Here is a 17,658-nt window from a genome sequence, read left to right on the forward strand (position 1 = left end):
TTATATAAATCATCAAAGGTACATATACAGTGTTTAAATAAGGACATGATGGGACATCGTAGGCTAATAGCTTTCCAACGAATAAAGTCCTCATAAAAGTCATTGTGTAATAAAATGCCTCCAACGGGATTCGAGTCGGGGACCTCTGTTCCCCTTTCGTGCAAATCCTGGCGCCACCCCTGATTTAATTTGTTTCGTTTTTAACTATCAATGCAGCTCATAATATTTTCTTATCACGCATCGATTGTATTGTTATACGGTAAGTACTGTATAACACTACAAACAAGCCAACAGAACAAATCATACGTATCAGTATCCTGATAAAACTGCACTAGCCTGTACCACTGTGAAGGGATCCTGTACAGCACAAGTCGGTTTGTTGTGTTGAATATTAAATAATAATAATAATAATAACTTTTGAAAACAACGAGCGAATGTAATTTATCATATTATACTGCTATAAAAATGGAAATAAGTTTTTTTTTTGTTGGGATTTTCCTCGTAATTAGGGTCATGTTTTTGTGTAATTTTTATCCAGTCAGTATCTTGTAAATTGTTTTTTTTTACTTTGATTATGATTAAATTCAATCAACTGGTATACATATTTCTTGTAGAAATAATAATATGAATAATCGTAAATAAAATTTAACTATCAATGCAGCTCATAATATTTTCTTATCACGCATTATCGATTGTATTGTTATACGGTAAGTACTGTATAACACTACAAACAAGCCAACAGAACAAATCATACGTATCAGTATCCTGATAAAACTGCACTAGCCTGTACCGCTGTGAAGGGATCCTGTACAGCACAAGTCGGTTTGTTGTGTTGAATATTAAATAATAATAATAATAATAAAACTTTTGAAAACAACGAGCGAATGTAATTTATCATATTATACTGCTATAAAAATGGAAATAAGTTTTTTTTTGTTGGGATTTTCCTCGTAATTAGGGTCATGTTTTTGTGCAATTTTTATCCAGTCAGTATCTTGTAAATTGTTTTTTTTTACTTTGATTATGATTAAATTCAATCAACTGGTATACATATTTCTTGTAGAAATAATAATATGAATAATCGTAAATAAAATAATACTATACAATGATCATAAAAATGTATATTTAACGACAGACATGACAAGTGACTGTAATCAAAAGAATATGTACATATTACTTTCAGTGATAATCAAGGAACTTATACAACTATCTATATTCAATTGATGTACAGCACTTTATTTTATACTGATCTTGATATACAGATTTTTTGTCCCACTGATAATAAGAATAAAAACAATACAATAATCATAAAAATAATATAATTTATAAAAAATGTAACAATTTTGAGAGAAAAATTCTGACATATGGAACGTGATCACAATAATGCCCATCTTTCAGTATTTAAAAGAATAAATTTACACCATTAACGATTGTGTAGTGCCTGGCGTTTGTGGTACTGTATCTGCTGTAATAATATGTTGCACATCATGTTCTCATTATATAAACATCAACAATTATTACTAGTGCCAATTAATTATAATTATTCTCATTAAAGAGGGTATTCAATATATTTTATTCATTTTTACAGTATTTAGAGTTGGATACTACAACCAACATAAACTATACAGTACATTGAACACACAGTATTTATTTAATAAAAATCAATCTTTTATATCATGATCTGACAGGAGGGAAAGGATCACATGTCACAGGAAAGTTTACTTTTTTTTTACTGTCTTTAAAAGTTGACAAAATTAGATGAACCTTCATATACTTTATTTAATCATCATGTGTTTGTATATCAATTAATAATGCACATTAATGCCAGAATCCAGTAGATAAATCCACGTCTGAGGATTTTCCATTATAAAATCATTGTCCACATTGAGTGAACAACAAATGATCACCCTGTAGATCACAGGTGGGCAAAGTGCGGCCCAACAGCAATTTTTTTTCAGCCTGCAAAAATTAATTAAAAACCCTGTGTGTGCCAAGCAAGATTGGCTAGATAACGCCTTGTTTTTTATGCCCCGACACCGATCATTTGTAAAAAGTTATATTAAAACTAAGAATAAAGTGGTGTAAAAGCAATGCTTGGAGTGTTTTGGAAGCACACTGGCAACATTAAAGTTTGAGTGCAGCCATTGGTGTTAAATCAAAAATTTACTTTGGCCCACCGACCAACTTTGATGCCCACCCCTGCTATAGTCTTAAACACATCATAAATTGTAATTAATGGTTGCATCCAATGGCGATGTTAGAAATTCCCCTATTGGGGGGGGGGGGCACAAGGTCCATCACTCCCCAAAAGGTTCCTGAGCTCCAGAGCCCTTAAGTTGCATTAATCTATATTTTGTAGATTTGAATTCAGCTAATTATTCCAACAATTTATCCGCCATCATCAAGATTTTCCGTCAGCCTTTGTTGAAGGTGGCACTTGCTTCTCCGAGTCTGTTCCTAACACCTGGTTATTTATTTCATCCCATTCAATTCCTTGGTCTTTAATGGCCTTCTGAAAAAATACAGAAAACACATATTTCATAAAAAAAATAATAAATTGAATAATTAATACTATAGGGTTATAAAAACAAAATTTAAAATATTTCCAATGCATTCTCTCCTTGCTGCAATAATTTATTCGTGTGTATTGATACTTAATATGTGATGAGAACAGCTGATGGATGGGAGGGACTTCTATTATTATTGTATATTTTCATTAACATAAAACATTATATTTCTGAGACAGTTACCTTGACGCATTCTTGGTATCTCTTAAATATTCCTGAGCATGTATCTCGATAATCGCCCTTCAAAAACTTCTCACTGTACCAGGCGTTGAAACAATCATCGTAGCCTACTCCTTTTTCATAGCTGTGCATTCTGGTCCAACACTATTCATGTTTAACCGTCCTACTTCTCTTCGAAACTTATTTCTAAAATATTCAAAATTACACTGTGGGTAGTGTTAGTGTTCGAAATTTTCCCACTTTTGAATGCCTTTGCCGTCTTTTTAACAGTAAGGAAATCTTCTGGAGCTAGGCCTAGCTAGCGCATCACCTCTCCAAGGTTTATTTACAAAATGCCTAACCACGTGTTTGTTCATCCTCCAAACCTTCCCATCATGCAATCAATTAAAAATTAGTTCGTTTACTTTACGCTACTTTAGATTTTATCTGGCTTGAAATTTATCAAATATTCTTTAAAATATAATCAGTTTTTAATATTCTACTTGTTTTACATTCTGCGTGCAATATTATATGAAACATATTGCGTGCTAATCCATGTTGTGTTCTCCAGTGATGAAGACAAGATGGCAGCCCCCATGTTCCATGTTGTATCTTCGTCTACGAAATGTTTACAAAACCATAAACTAATGCATCCATGGCAAAGTCTTATACAGTTTAATAGGTTTTACTGTTTATCAACAAGGAATGATTTACATCCCACGGTAAGAACAAGTCGCAAATCTACGACTGAATATAGCCTAATGAAAGCTAGGCCTACAAACAGTAGCTGGAGGGATTTATTTCATCATGTTTATGTTTTGTCTTGGGGTTTTAGCGGTCAGTCTTCTTGAGAGCGCACGGCAGTGTGGCATGGTAGAGTAATATACAGGTATTAACTCTATGTGGGCGAGGAACAATAAATAACAGAGGCAAAATACACCGAAACTTAATAAAAGACCCCCTTGCTTAATAAAGGATAATGGTTATCGTTTGTTATGCAAAAAGTACAGAAGCTATGATATGAAAGAACACTTATATATTGTATTCTGTATAAAATATACAGAAATTTGAGATTACAAATTACTAGGCGTTAGCCTACTCTGGGTTATTAGAATATACTGTATGAAAGAGTATATAACAGTATCAGAAACAGTATCTTCATTTAGGGCACATAGAAACAATTGTTAGATTATCACTCCCGCCTGCATCATAAATTTGGGAAACATTGATGCGGGAATAAAAAAAAAAGTTTTTTGCCACGCTGCATCATTTATTTCAACAGCATAAAAAAGCAATGCAATTTTGTGACTGAAATACATTTTCTTTAAAAAAACAATAGTTAAAAGTTAAACCAATTTTTATATAATATTTACAATATTCTTGCCAAATAAAAACAGTCCCACCCTCATCGATTAAAAAAAAGAGCAATATTCTATTTTTGCGATAAAAAAAAAAGCCCGCCCTCATTACTTTTTCTGTTAAAGAGTGATTCTAATAATATTTTTTTATGTGCCCTTACAATAAAGTAAAGTCTTTAATAATTATTTATAAGACAACATCAATAGAGATTTTTTTTTTTTTGTAGATTCCAAGGAAGTCTGTCTGGAAAGAAATCAACAAATCTATTCTACCAGAGGTTTGTCATCGTTTTTAATGCAGTTTAGCAATTTTTAATACAGTGTTGTTTCCAATTCACCATGGGGCTCATGTATAATTGATTATTTTCTCAGATTCCCAGACTTCCTTGTTTTTGCAATACAAATGTTTTTTTGCTGTTGTAATATTGTACTGTATTATCATCTACATTGTATTTATTGATAATATATTACACAGTACATTTACGTTTTAATTTTACATTGCATTGGACAATAAAGTTTGAATTTTTTTGTTTCCCCTTGTGAATTTTTTGTTTCTTAACCTGTGTAGCACATCACCATGCTGGAGTGCCTGCATTCTTGCATGAATTTATGCTGTATAATAAATAAACCCACTTCTTTCTTTTCAGGAAACGACGATAGATTTGGAAACAATCAAAAGGATAGAAACGTTGGCACTGATAAAGTTCGCGAACCAAGAAGGTATTGAAAGGCTCAACAAAGCAATCAGATTAGCAGATCAAATAACCATAATTGACACAACAGGAATTGAGCCAATGTATTCTCTACATGAGGATCGGTAGTATAATACTGTATTACTTTCAATATGATCAGTAGCAAATATTTCTTGGGGGGGGGGCAGAGCTGTCCGATAGGGGGTGTTTCCCCTCCCAAATGATATTTTTTTTAAAGAACAATAAGAACCTCTGGATGGCCAGAAATGACACTCTCTGATTGTGACAGACATGTTGGGTTGGCGTGGGCATATTTTTATATATTTTTTATTTCAAGGCAGAAAGAATCGCCTGAAGTAAGATATGTACTGTACCTTATATATCTTCCTAATTACAGTATATATATTTAAAGCATTTCAGCATTCTATTAATACACTGTTTACATTTACCAATAAAATTTTATTTTTCCCTTCATCTGGGTGTTTTGGCAAAACTATTTGCTAAATAAAACAAAATTTTATTTTTATTTCCGCCCTCCTCTAAAGAAAATAAGTTTGCAAAGGCTTGCCTTTACAGGCCGGTGTTTTCGAAGTATTGTAATTACTGAAAAAAAAAAAATGACACTATTTACTTTAACATGGCACTGTTACTGTATACAGTATAGAACATAATGCGGTGGCTTATACTTCAGTTTAATTGTTTCCCCAGTGACTGAATCAATTTCCATAATGAGTGTATGTTACTTGAACCTACAAGGTGGTTTCCATTTATTCCATTTGGAAAGACAATATGAATGTGAAGTGCTTTTTAGCGAGGTTCTCACGAGAGCCCTAGTATCCGGATCGGGAGCTAACCGTTAGCACCTGCGTGGGAACGCCCGATCGGTTAGTGCTAACCGTTACCAGTATCTGGCAAGCGCTATCGGTTAGCAAGTTGAGCGCATTTTAATCATCAACCAATTACATGTACGCGTTTACAATTTCCAGTTTTTTATTGGCCAGTGATTCGATCATCATATTTTTGGTATCCGGATTGGGATTTTCTCGTATGGACGCACGGCAGCCAACGGTTAGCAGGATCCGGATCCTGCTAACTGTTAGCTGCCGTGCCAAAAACAGTTTGACAGTTGGTCAACTTTACTGTTGAATCCTGGGGGTGGTCAAAGGGAAGCTCTCCCCCAGCAGCAGCTAAGAAATAGTGTAAAATCATTCAGATAAGAAGTCGAGATGACTGAAACTAGGTGGTTATGCTCTCTGTAACCCCCACCCCCAACACCATAAAATGAATGCAACACCCTAAACCCAATGGTTCTTGACTGACAATGACAACCACTCTTCATCTCTCTCCTCTTTCTAAAGGGGGGGGGGGATCCTGAATCTGCCACTGAATGTTTACAGTTATTGCTTTCAGATCGCTGTATTTGAGAGAGGATGTGGTAACAGAAGGTGGGGATGCAGAGGAAATAATGAAAAATGCTGCAAAAACATGCGAAGATTACTTTGTGGTCCCTTCAGGTAGCATAGTGATTATGAATTTTATACATTTATAGTTATGTTAAGATAAATTTTTCTGACAATTGTAATATGAACGAACATGACCCAACATATGCACAGCTTGGTACTCAATACAGACCCTTTATCAGGCACTTTCACTTTCAAATCACCACTGCAAATCTTCAAAGTACTGTACTGTATGCCCTTGTCTGCATTTATAATATTGAAAATATTTTTCTATTTTCTTTTAGCCAAAGGCAACAGCTAGAACTAAAACTTTGTTAAGTTGATTACTGTGAAAATGGTAGAGTCCAGTTTTCCAGAGTAAAAAAAATGAACTCCGTGGTGCAGGCTGCTTGAATGTCATCTCTTCATAAACTTGTAGCTGTTATGGAGCACTGGAATTGTAAATTTTTATTTAACTGAGAAATCCATCTAGCGAAGTTAACAAGTTTTGACACTAACGAAACTGTACGCAATAAATCAGTCAACTAAAGTAATAACATGTGTAAAAATACCTTTAATTCAATGTGCACTTTTATTAAAATTTATATACGTATTCGTTTTATTAGTCTTGTATGTTGAGTGTCATATCCTTGCAACAATCCACAGAAACAAGTTGAAAACCGTCTACTGTACAAGACCTGGAAGAAACTCATGGTTAAACAATTTAAATCAGAAAACATTTCTGTAGTGGAAACATCTACATTCATGTTATTTAATATATTAATTTACAGTACATTGAGCATGTGACTGCAATGCACTGCCTAAGCTGTGAAGAAAAAAATCAACATACATTGTGATACAAGAAATGATGTTGCTCAATAAATCATGCAAATTTGGACATGCAATTGAGCGATGCAATAGAGTGCTCAATTATAAAGAAATACGGTTAGAAACAAAAAAAAAAATAAAATGCTGATGACAAATGTAAAAATACATTTACAGTATTTGTTTATTGAATAAACAAATCTAGTTTTTATTGTTTAGTGTTTCTTCCCCCTTGATATATGGTTGCGCAAAATAAAATTTTATTTTGGTTTGAACAAACGAAACAGAGAACACTCAACACTTTAAAAAATGGTAGTCTGGAACAGACAGAAGACTAACATGTCATGTGATTAAATCTGTGTGTGCAAGAACCATACAGTTCAAAATGATACTTATTCTCAATTGCAGCATTTCCATTTATCCTAATGTGAATTCCCACAGGAGATGTATTCCTGAATGCAAATCCTGAATGATGGAAATGAAGCCCTCCTGTGAGGTTGATCCTAGAGCAATTTGAGATTTCCTTTCTGAAATGCTTTTTTGAAAGTATCCCTTTCCTGGATTTGAAAGTATCCTGCCTTTCAAAGCTGTCCCTCGCTTTCCTCTTAAAATTTTCAGGAGCATCCTGTAAAAAGGTTTTTTTGGGAAATATAACACTATACTTAACCAGAATAATTTTTCATTTTTACCCACTTCCCTGAAATATTGAGATATTTTAAAAGAATGCGATCTTAATTTTGTTATGGGCACTAGAAATCAATTGAATTGGGTTGTTTCCAAATTTATTGATCCTCATTAAATCTGAAAGCAAATTGTGTGAATTGCATCAATTGTAATCCATAGAGGACTAAGGAAATATTTTCCAAATTAAAATTGATATTCTTTAAACATCCTGATTGTTTAATTTAAAACGGGGCCTTTTTTTTTAAAGCAGTGTGGATTCCACATTTCAGGCACCCTGTATCCAAATGATCCACACTTATTTGGATTATCTTTTTAATCCTCCCATGATTTGAGGTTTCCTTTACACAAATCCCAACTGATCCTCTTTCATGTGTTTTATGGCATCCTCAACATTCCTACAAGGGGTAAGATGATCCTTAATCCAAATCCTGAATGTATTGAGATTTCCTTGTTCCTGAATTTCCTTGTAATCCTAGTGGATAATTTGGTTAATCCTGATCCAAATGGGTCTCATCTTTCCCTTCAACAGGAGGATCCTTAAATATGGGGTTTGTGCCATTTGATTCCTTTGCAAATGATTCCCGAGGTGGTTAACAATAATGATTTCCTTAATCTCTGTTAATCCCTTTCTATATATCAAATGAAATCCTTTGCAGGTCCTTTTGGTCCTTTGTGTATGCTTACCATTGATCTAAACAGACAATGAAAATAATAGAAACACTGTTAATTTTAACGATACAAAAATGAATAACCAAATTTATCTACTGGATTATAATATCAGGATTATAGCAATTTTGATAAAATTCAAGACAGTTACCCGATTTCATTTTGAATTTACAAACTGTACCAAGTCAACTATTTCATACCCATACTGTACAGAAGCTTACACTTTATTGTCAAGTTAATATATTCCAAATGTCAATATTTTCAAATACTGTAGAGCCAAGTTTCACTAAAACAATAAGCTGAGTTAGAATTACAATGAACATTTACAGAAATCACACCAACAATTGATGAATAAAAACCAACTCCATTCATACCACTCTTTGAAAAATACTTCCCACTTCAATTTATACGGCTATAAAACATGATTCATTCTATAACAGGAGATGATTCCTCTCCCATTACAAAAGATGAATTCTTTGTGGTACTCTGACGATCCACGACTAAAATACATACATACAAAAGACAATGGGAGGATAACCTGTAGGTAGAATCATTTACCTAAACAACTCATCTAAACAAACAAGACTGTTAAATATCATTCACCACGGACAGTATCACAAAAATAATGGAAAAGTTTCCTTATACTCCTCAAAATACACTTGTATATTTTTCCAATTACAGTTATAGTAAGACTAAAAAATGAATATCAATATTTGTTTGCATCAATTATAATGCTGGAAAATACTAATGATTATGCTGAATATCTATTAGTTACAATTCCAAAAGCTATCCTAACATTAACTTGTTAAATTTCAACAGATTAACTAACAACAACACATTTTTGTACAATATTTTAAATCAATGGCTAACTATGTTTGTATGCCTCATGGGATAGTACAAACAAGATTCTAATAAAAGAGCCACATACGTAGTGCTTAATGGCTTCATTCGTTGCATCTGTTGGAAAGCTGAGACTTGTGTGTAGAGGCAATACACAAACAGCTGCAGATTAACGCCGGGAACTCGATGATGAATGCGAGCTTGATCTTGATCGGTGAGGAGCATATTGAGGGGACGAACGTTGCCGTTTAGGAGAAAAGCTTCGCGACCTACTCCTGCTGTAGCGCCCTCTAGAAAGTGGTGCATCAGCTTTTACTTTAATGTACGATGTTTCACCCTGTTTTAAAAAAAGACAATGTTTAGCACAATATATTGTGGATCTGTAGTTTGTTGGTAGTTAGGATGGTTATGTAGTACAGTATATTAAATATACGGATGATAAGATGGTGATTAAATTTGCAATGGCCCATGTGTCTAAGTAAATAACAAAAGGGGGGGGGGGAGGAGATTCTTATACTAAACCAGACATTATTAAACTATTACCATCATACTAATTAATAACGATTATTCTTAGATTAATATTATTACAACTTTCTGGAGAAATGCGAACAAATTACAAATCATACCTCATGAGATCGAAACCTTGTATCGTTCAATTCTCTGGCGGCATACTTCATGTCCTCTTCTCGTACAAACTCCACAACACCAGTTCCATCACGAAACACGTCTGCGAAACAAACATCACCAGCTTCACGCATATGATCCTTTAGGTCTTGCCAGCTACCGCTTGATGGAAGACCTAGGAGAATAATTCAAAATCTAGCATGTCAAATAAGAATTTAAAGGGTATCTGGCAAAGAAATTACGCACATCCTGTGTGAAAGCCAATGATTTGACTTTTTGTACAAATTCTTCTTCTTCTCATTGCATAATCCCCAAAGGGGCAAGCAACAACTATTCAGACATACAGACTGACTATTATAGACTACATCAATGCCTACATAAAAGTTTTACTTATTGACAAAGAGTTATCAATAGACCAGCATTTACTACGTTGCATTAAAAATATCAAACCCATAATTGCTATGAGGATAATAAAGTCAGTTTTTCAGACAGACAGGATAAAAGAAATGCACCTCCATCAATTGATATTATTAAGTGGACTTCTATGGAAACAATTGTCTATTTTGCAATGTCAAGGTTACTGTATCTCTATACAGTGTTCTCCCCAGGATGAGGGTCAAGCATCATGGTACGTTCCCCCCAATTTTTTAAAATAATGACCTAGATTCCCGGAAATGGCACTCTCCGACATCAAAAATGCTTTTTAAGATTTTTGAAATGACTATAGATTTCCATTTTTAACAAATTTTTTTGTGAAATTAGTGACCATATACTGTACTACTATTATAGCCTATCCAGAATTGCAACAGGATGGCAGTTTTGGGCCGACCTAGTTTAGGCCTAGGCCTAAATTTTAGCTTCAAACTGCTTGGCAAGTCAAAACTTGGGACTAAAACAGGCCACTACTAGTATCATAGCAGAATGTAAATTTTACGTACATGTCAAAACAAGGAAATTGGTCTTCCTAAAACAGATTTGTTTGTACAATATTCATTAATAGGCATAGGCCTACGTACTATTGTGTGTGAATCATTACGTCTTTTCTGTCTACCTATTCATTTGGTAGGCTAACCACTTAGTAGTAGGACTAGCACTGGGCAGGCCAGGCCTAGCTAAAAAAAACATCGGCCACGTTGGCTGCCGAGATTGACTAACATTTATCTGAACTTACTTGTCTTTATTGTAAAGTAGTATTATCATATTACAAATGTGGTTTATTATAAAAAAAACAACCAAATTCAACATAGAGCCTATTGTCTAATTGTTTAAACACAAACACGATTGCGTTGTGGTGAGGAAATCCAAACAGATCGTTCTGGGCATGCGCATGGACATGTATGGGCAGTTTTGAAGAAAACAATTTGTGTGAATCAAGCTAACGATCGTGTTTTGAAATGAAAGTGACATTTCTCAAGGTAAAGATAATGCAAAATGAATGCAAAAAGATGAAGCATGAACTTCGGAAAAAGAAAAAGAGGAGTAGGACTAGACAAATATGTAAAAAGATTAAAGTTGGAAATATACTGTCTGTCCAGGGATCGGAGCTCTCATCTGTCCAAGAGAAATATCCTCATTTTGATATTGACCGAAGAAGAATGTGTTTCCACTCTACAGCTCAAATCATGCCAACAACCACAGTCCCAGGATTGATTGGATTATTGACTTGCTGAAAAGAAAAATCTTACGAGGGGGCGCTTATTCAAATTAGAAGGGGCGCTTATTTTCGCGCGAGTACGGTAGTCCTGTATTAACATTATTATTATTATTATTTAATATTATTATTATTATTTATTTAATATACTAGCTACAGTAAAAGCAAAGTCTGAATTCTTGCTAGATTTTGTTTTTTCATTTCAGAATGTATCCTACATATGTTGTGGTAGTGCTTTCACATTCATGTACCTACCAGAAACCAAAACCCTGAACTTTGACCGTCTTGCAGGGGGACCTCTTCCTCTTCCACCATCTCTACCTCCGTCACCTCCCCTCATTCCACCATCAAAACCACCACCACCCCGTCCTCCAAAACTTCCACCACCGCCTCCACCACCTCCCCTACTTGCTCTTGGATATTCTACACGGAGTCGATAGCCATCATAGTCGTATCGATTTCTAGCATTCACCGCATCTTCAGCATCCCTGAGTGAAGATGAATAAACATCATTAAGGTTAAGAATAAACCAATTACAGCTTTATAAAAAAAAGACTGCATTAGAAAAAGAAGGTATGGAGAAGTTATTCCTCACCAACTCTTGATCCACACCCAGTGGCTTCTCAATCTATTAGGCCTATGCACATATTTTGTCCTTTTTATTGACTCCCCAAAATTCACAATACACTACCAGCGGATTTATATATAATAATAATTACTTTATTTAAACATGGAAAAACTTGATCACCCAAGGGTGTTTTTCATCAAGGCCGTGCAAGGCCATAAGTGGAAAAATATAAAAATACAAAATACATAACAAGACATTAAAGAATTTGATTAAGTAATAAATGTGATTAAAATGTGAAATTAAATAGTATCTTTAGTTTAAAATAAATCAAAAACATACAGTATACATTAATTAATTCAATATACATACAGTAATTGATTAATTTAATATCAGAAGTTAGATTAATGATTTCTTTAAATTTATTAATATTTGCTGAATTTCTATACTCATCATTTAAATTATTCCTGGATATACATAGTACCATTACCTCTCTAGAAGAAACGGACTAAAGATTAGAACTCAGTATTCAACAAAGAGGAAATTCAACAAAAAAAATAAAATAAGCCTAGGCCTAGGGAGGCCTAATCCTAAATAAATGAGATTCATTTAAATTTAAAGTATTTACCTTACCTTCGTAAGAAACCATAAGCTTTCACACAATTTTACACCATAGCAAATAACATAATACAGTTAGGCCTATATATTATTTTCTTACTGTCTAAATAATACCCTCTTTAATATGGTCTGGTCGTTCACCCAACAATTCAACAACCAGTGCGTGCATGGATTCCATTGGCATTATCCGCTCAAACTATCCATGCATGACCCGATGCGCCCACCAAGCCCATGAAGGCCAACATTAAGGCAAAGCATGGTAATTAATTGTTGAAATTAATCTAAAATGTCTATTTACCTTTCAGTTAGTATAGGCTAGTGGAATATAGCATTATGCTGTACATTTCATATCAGTATACGAATGGTCTTATAAGTTATGGTTCCTTACCGCTTATCAAGAAATTCGACAAATGCAAATGGTGGGCCCCTTTTGTTCTTCAGATCAATATCTGCGATGTCTCCGAATTTGTAGAAAATATCTTCAATGTCCTTTTCACGGATATCTGGAGGTAAATTACCTACATATATCCTACATTCATTATTTCCAGCTGGTCCACGAACAACCCGAGACATGTTTTACGGAAAGTAAACTATTAAATTATGAATGATAAAATTCTCGCACTTCTTTCGAATTCCTATGACTTCACAAATCCAAAGCACGATGCAAACGCAACTGTTTAGTCCTTTCGATCAGGCGTCCTTTTAGTAGCGCCCTCTTTGAACAAAATGGTGACCCCAGGGGGCGTTGTTTGCAAAATACACCAATGCAGGTAATTAATTAATTATTTATTTGTTACAAATTCGACACAATTTAATTATAGGCCTAAACATTGACCAGGAACGTGTCTAGAGACTAGCATGGACTAAAACCCAACACATCAAGTCGTCATCTCTAAACCCCTGGTCAATAAATTAATAAAATATATAACATACTTACATTAATGTACATTATAAAAGACAAGATTGTACGTCCAAGTAACATTGTGATAATGGAAATTTTGTTTGCACTGGCTGTAGACGTTATACAGTATTACTATTATACAACAATCACTTAACTATACCTAAATAAACATAAAAAATATACTTAAACCAGGCCTATACTTTAAAATGTATTGTCCCATGCAAAAATAACACAAAAAAATTATAAAAATCATTTATGAAAATAATTAACTTGTTCGTTTTCAGTGAAGTAAACATTATCAAATTGAACATAAACATTTTACAGTACAGTAGTATATTTAAAAAATGTTTACCCATCATTTTACAGCGAAAAAAATGATAGAATTTCTTCCATTCACTGGAAGTATTTTATTAGCTTTATTATAATTATCCAGTTTAAAAATCAGGGTACACATTTTTTAATTCAATATTTTCTATGCTCAAATTAATAATTTGTATCATTTACTGCAAAATAAGCAAGTTAATTTCAAAATTATTTTTTTATGATTTTTTGTCATTTTTAAGGGACAATACATCTTCAATAAACAAAAAAAAATTAATTATAGAGGTATACTTAATTAATATCATAATGCCAACGAGCAAGGTATCTACACACGTTCAACTATCGAGTAGGAGCTTAGTCGAGTTGTACTTATGAACAGTGGCATCAGGAACGAAAATGATTTCGTGAAGAACAAGAAGTTCTGTATACAAGGGCGTCGATCAGTTGTGAAAAGTGTGAAGGGGAGGGGGAGACGAATTGCAAAATATGAAAGGCCCATGGGGACCAGAGGGTAGCCCAGGGTCCCTGGTGGGGTCCAGAGGTGGATTATGATTATGGCACCTCTAGTTGGCTGTAAATGGCACTCTCAGAATATAATATCTTTTTTCTCCGTTTTCAAATTTTTTAAAAATAGGGAGGTTTTTTTCAACTTTTTGACATTCAATGTACAGTAATGCAATTCATATACAGTCTTTGGCAGCCCCAATGGTTGGGCTGAGGTAAAAAAATTTATGGTTGGGCTGACTATTCTCTATCTTTTATAATTTTGAAATTAGGGGTGGGAAAGGGCCAGCTGCTACCCAATTTGAATTCGCCACTGGATATTACAACTATTTTTGTTTACTATGATCGTCTTTTTCGCCAAAATGAGACAACTTTTAACATCTGAAACTCATTAGAGTGAAATACAAGAGCTGTTATACACAGTTTGTGTATCATGCACAGCCTAGCTCTCTGGTTTTGATAAATTATTTTTAGAGTTTACTTCACGTGGCAATGGTAATCTCCAACGAGTTCAAAGCAATCATACATTGGAGTGAGACTCTTTCCGCTAATTTTTTTTTTTTTTTCCCCTGGCTTTTAATTGTAGACCTACACAAAAAAAACAAAAATCTTAGTAGACATGTCATCAAGTTTAACAGTCGTTTTAGTCAACTTTGGTGGGTCGCTTTAATTGATCACACAAAAGCCAGCGCCTCCCTTCTAAACATTTGTTTTGAAAAATACAAAACGTTTTCCGCATGAAACAGTATGATAGCTGAAATGTATTTTACAAGCACTGTCTTTTGGTACACCAACTTGTTATTACCCCTGTAAAGCAAACTTCCTAATAAAAATTAAACACAGTTAACCTAACACACAGACAAGCAGCACCCCGGGCAGCAAAGAGAGTGCTGCTGACCATCACTGCCAGGACAATTGAATTTTTTATAGGCACGGTTCTTTATTTCACTAACTTTTTAATACCACATGTAAAATGAAGTACTGTACGAAAGTTATTGACCATAAAATCCTAATTGAAGGTTCATAAACCAGTCTAAAAATGTTTTTTTTTTTAGATTTACTGTACTGTGCGATTTGGTATGGGAATGGATCATATGGCATCAACAAACACGCTCGCTTCCAAACCACTCACATTGCAGCTCTGCTAATTGGTTAGGACAAAAAAAAACACAGTAGACAGAAGTGTTACATGATTTTCCATGTTTAATTTCTAATAAAATTTGAAGGGAATGTATAAATAATAAACCAAAGTCATTATTCTGTTTTTAAAATGTTTTCAACATTGAGATGCAAATTGAATGCTTCATCTGTTGCAAATCAATTACTCTACTTGGCATGCATTCAGAGTTTCCATGTCTCCACCAACTACTGTAAGCTGATCAGGTGAAAATGTCCAGCAATGTTACAGTTGGTTCATAACTTTCATTTAATATCTTAATTTGAATTATCAGTCAATTCATTATCTTTCTATCCAGATTTGAAGAGCAAGACAGCAACTTGTCCAAGATAAAAGTAGATGAAGTGCTTTGTTTCATGAGTGACATAGCTACCAAAGTTCCTTCCCACAATGCAATGCCATGTTGGGTTGTACTTTTTGTCGAATTCCTTCTTGATATAAGCAGCAATATCCTTCTCAATGTTGAATTTTTCCATTGCCTGCGTTGCACAGTCTACTGCATCCTGCTGCATTTCTTCTGCCATATCGGCATTCTTTACTACAGCCTTCCTCTCAGTCATGATGATGAAATCTGAAAGAAAAAACATTGTGAAAATAGTATGAATGTCACTCCAAAAATTGACAAGGCCATTATTATAATACTGTATATTCAACGTTTCGCTTTAATTTAAGCATCATCAAGAATAATACATATACCCTTTATGTATGTAAAAGTAAAACATTGTAATACATTACTGTAGGCTGTATAATTTTTCTTAATAAAAATAATAATATCATCTCGAATTTATATGGCGCCAATTCTAAACAAGATCAAAGGCGCAACGCAGTGAATATCTTGGGCCATGGCCCTCCAGGCCTATTATGCATTGCAGTCTTGTTTCATTATCTGAGTCCTGAGTGGTGGTCCGGATTGGCAGTGTTCGATTTGAAGATCGTAGACTGCATTCCGAGTAGAAATCCTAGGCTTAATCATCATCATTCACACTCACAGGCCTAAATCTAGGCAGAGGCCTATCTAGGCCTACATCGGCTAGCCTATCCAGGAAAATGTATATTATTAATGTATGAATATGATGGATGAGCGCGCCTTTTTTTTTTAATTATTTAATATTTATTTATTAGGCTACAGACATGCCTACTAAAAGGTCACAATACTCTAATTAAAATAAAAAGCACACCCTTAAAAAAATATTAAACTTACCAGATTAGATAATTTTGTTGAAGAATAGGCCAGGTACAACAAGCAATTCGTATATCTTCAAACGGCGGCGCCTCCTAACTAGCTACTGCTATCGGTGGATATTTTTAATCTTTTCCTACAGACAGAAAGCTTCCCTTTTATTCGACAGGTAGCTTGTTGTTCCATAGCAACTTCATTAATCCCGTCGTCAATTGGATAATGCAATTCTGTTCTTCAGTCTGATTCGTTTAAACACATTGTTACCACCGTAGCGTATAACATGAGAATTCTAAGCTATATCCACGCTCTCATTGGTAGAAATGCCTCGTGTTACCGTAGCGTATAACAGAATCTATCAAAATCGATCGGTACACTGGTCGGTCTAAATGCATGGTTACGATATACATCAAAGTCCAAAAGTCGAGTGTCTTTTTATAATGGGAAATCAAAAATGAATACCAAAATAGTTTCCAGGCTCGTAGCCTGGCGGTGGGGGTAATGGTTCGGACTTGAACCCATGCCGTAACCAAGATTTTCAAACAGACGTGCGGGACAATCAATCAGGGTGGACCCACTGCATATGCGCAGGGAGTTGTTTTATTTAAAAAAAATAACAACTCCCTGATATGCGTAATCAAAAAATTGGACCCAACCAGTTTCTTAAAAGTTGACCCATTTTATGCAAAAATGGCCTATGAAAAATCTGGACCCATTTTCTAAAAAATGTACCCATTTTAGGCTATATATGAAAAATCTGGACACATTTTATTCATGAAGTGGGACTAATGCATTTCGGTACTTTGGAATAGGCCTACAGTATATTATCAGTGGCGGCTCATATATTTTCTGGGGGGGGGGGCTAAGTTGTCCGGCGGGGGGGCTTGAGC

General features: G+C 34.4%; 4 protein-coding genes across 5 annotated transcripts; 1 reads left to right on the forward strand and 3 right to left on the reverse strand.

The window, feature by feature from the left end:
• Positions 1 to 1,628: 1,628 nt before the first annotated feature.
• On the reverse strand, positions 1,629 to 3,092 carry LOC117118751 (TP53-regulated inhibitor of apoptosis 1-B-like). Its single transcript, XM_033263434.1, is given in 3 exon segments — positions 1,629 to 2,512; positions 2,751 to 2,855; positions 2,858 to 3,092. Coding segments are annotated over 3 exon segments (258 nt in total). The 5' UTR covers positions 2,900 to 3,092; the 3' UTR covers positions 1,629 to 2,401.
• Positions 3,093 to 3,148: 56 nt separating this feature from the next.
• On the forward strand, positions 3,149 to 7,185 carry LOC117118749 (glutamyl-tRNA(Gln) amidotransferase subunit C, mitochondrial-like). The gene is made up of 5 exons (XM_033263432.1): positions 3,149 to 3,448; positions 4,312 to 4,362; positions 4,732 to 4,901; positions 6,187 to 6,290; positions 6,521 to 7,185. Exons 1-5 carry the CDS (start codon positions 3,311 to 3,313, stop codon positions 6,535 to 6,537), a joined length of 480 nt encoding a protein of 159 aa, XP_033119323.1. The 5' UTR covers positions 3,149 to 3,310; the 3' UTR covers positions 6,538 to 7,185.
• On the reverse strand, positions 6,770 to 13,392 carry LOC117118748 (serine/arginine-rich splicing factor 1-like). Of its 2 annotated transcripts, XR_004447088.1 has the most exons (5): positions 13,077 to 13,392; positions 11,761 to 11,993; positions 9,857 to 10,029; positions 9,319 to 9,567; positions 6,770 to 8,415 (listed from the first exon to the last, which is right to left on the reverse strand). XR_004447088.1 is itself a non-coding variant. In XM_033263431.1 (4 exons), exons 1-4 carry the CDS (start codon positions 13,259 to 13,261, stop codon positions 9,400 to 9,402), a joined length of 759 nt encoding a protein of 252 aa, XP_033119322.1. In that variant the 5' UTR covers positions 13,262 to 13,392; the 3' UTR covers positions 6,770 to 9,399. The 2 variants fall into 2 exon arrangements, 1 of the variants encoding a protein (XP_033119322.1); XM_033263431.1 differs by having other exon boundaries at positions 6,770 to 9,567.
• A 2,205-nt stretch (positions 13,393 to 15,597) lies between these two features.
• LOC117118750 (dynein light chain LC6, flagellar outer arm) lies at positions 15,598 to 16,952 on the reverse strand. Its single transcript, XM_033263433.1, has 2 exons — positions 16,793 to 16,952; positions 15,598 to 16,162 (listed from the first exon to the last, which is right to left on the reverse strand). The coding sequence occupies exon 2, from the start codon at positions 16,149 to 16,151 to the stop codon at positions 15,882 to 15,884; it is 270 nt and encodes an 89-aa protein (XP_033119324.1). The 5' UTR covers positions 16,152 to 16,162; positions 16,793 to 16,952; the 3' UTR covers positions 15,598 to 15,881.
• Between the last annotated feature and the right edge of the window lie 706 nt (positions 16,953 to 17,658).

The sequence above is a fragment of the Anneissia japonica genome, unplaced genomic scaffold (assembly GCF_011630105.1).
Source record: "Anneissia japonica isolate Jap-2015-1 unplaced genomic scaffold, ASM1163010v1 scaffold2069_len581484_cov189, whole genome shotgun sequence".
NCBI lineage: Eukaryota > Metazoa > Echinodermata > Crinoidea > Comatulida > Comatulidae > Anneissia > Anneissia japonica.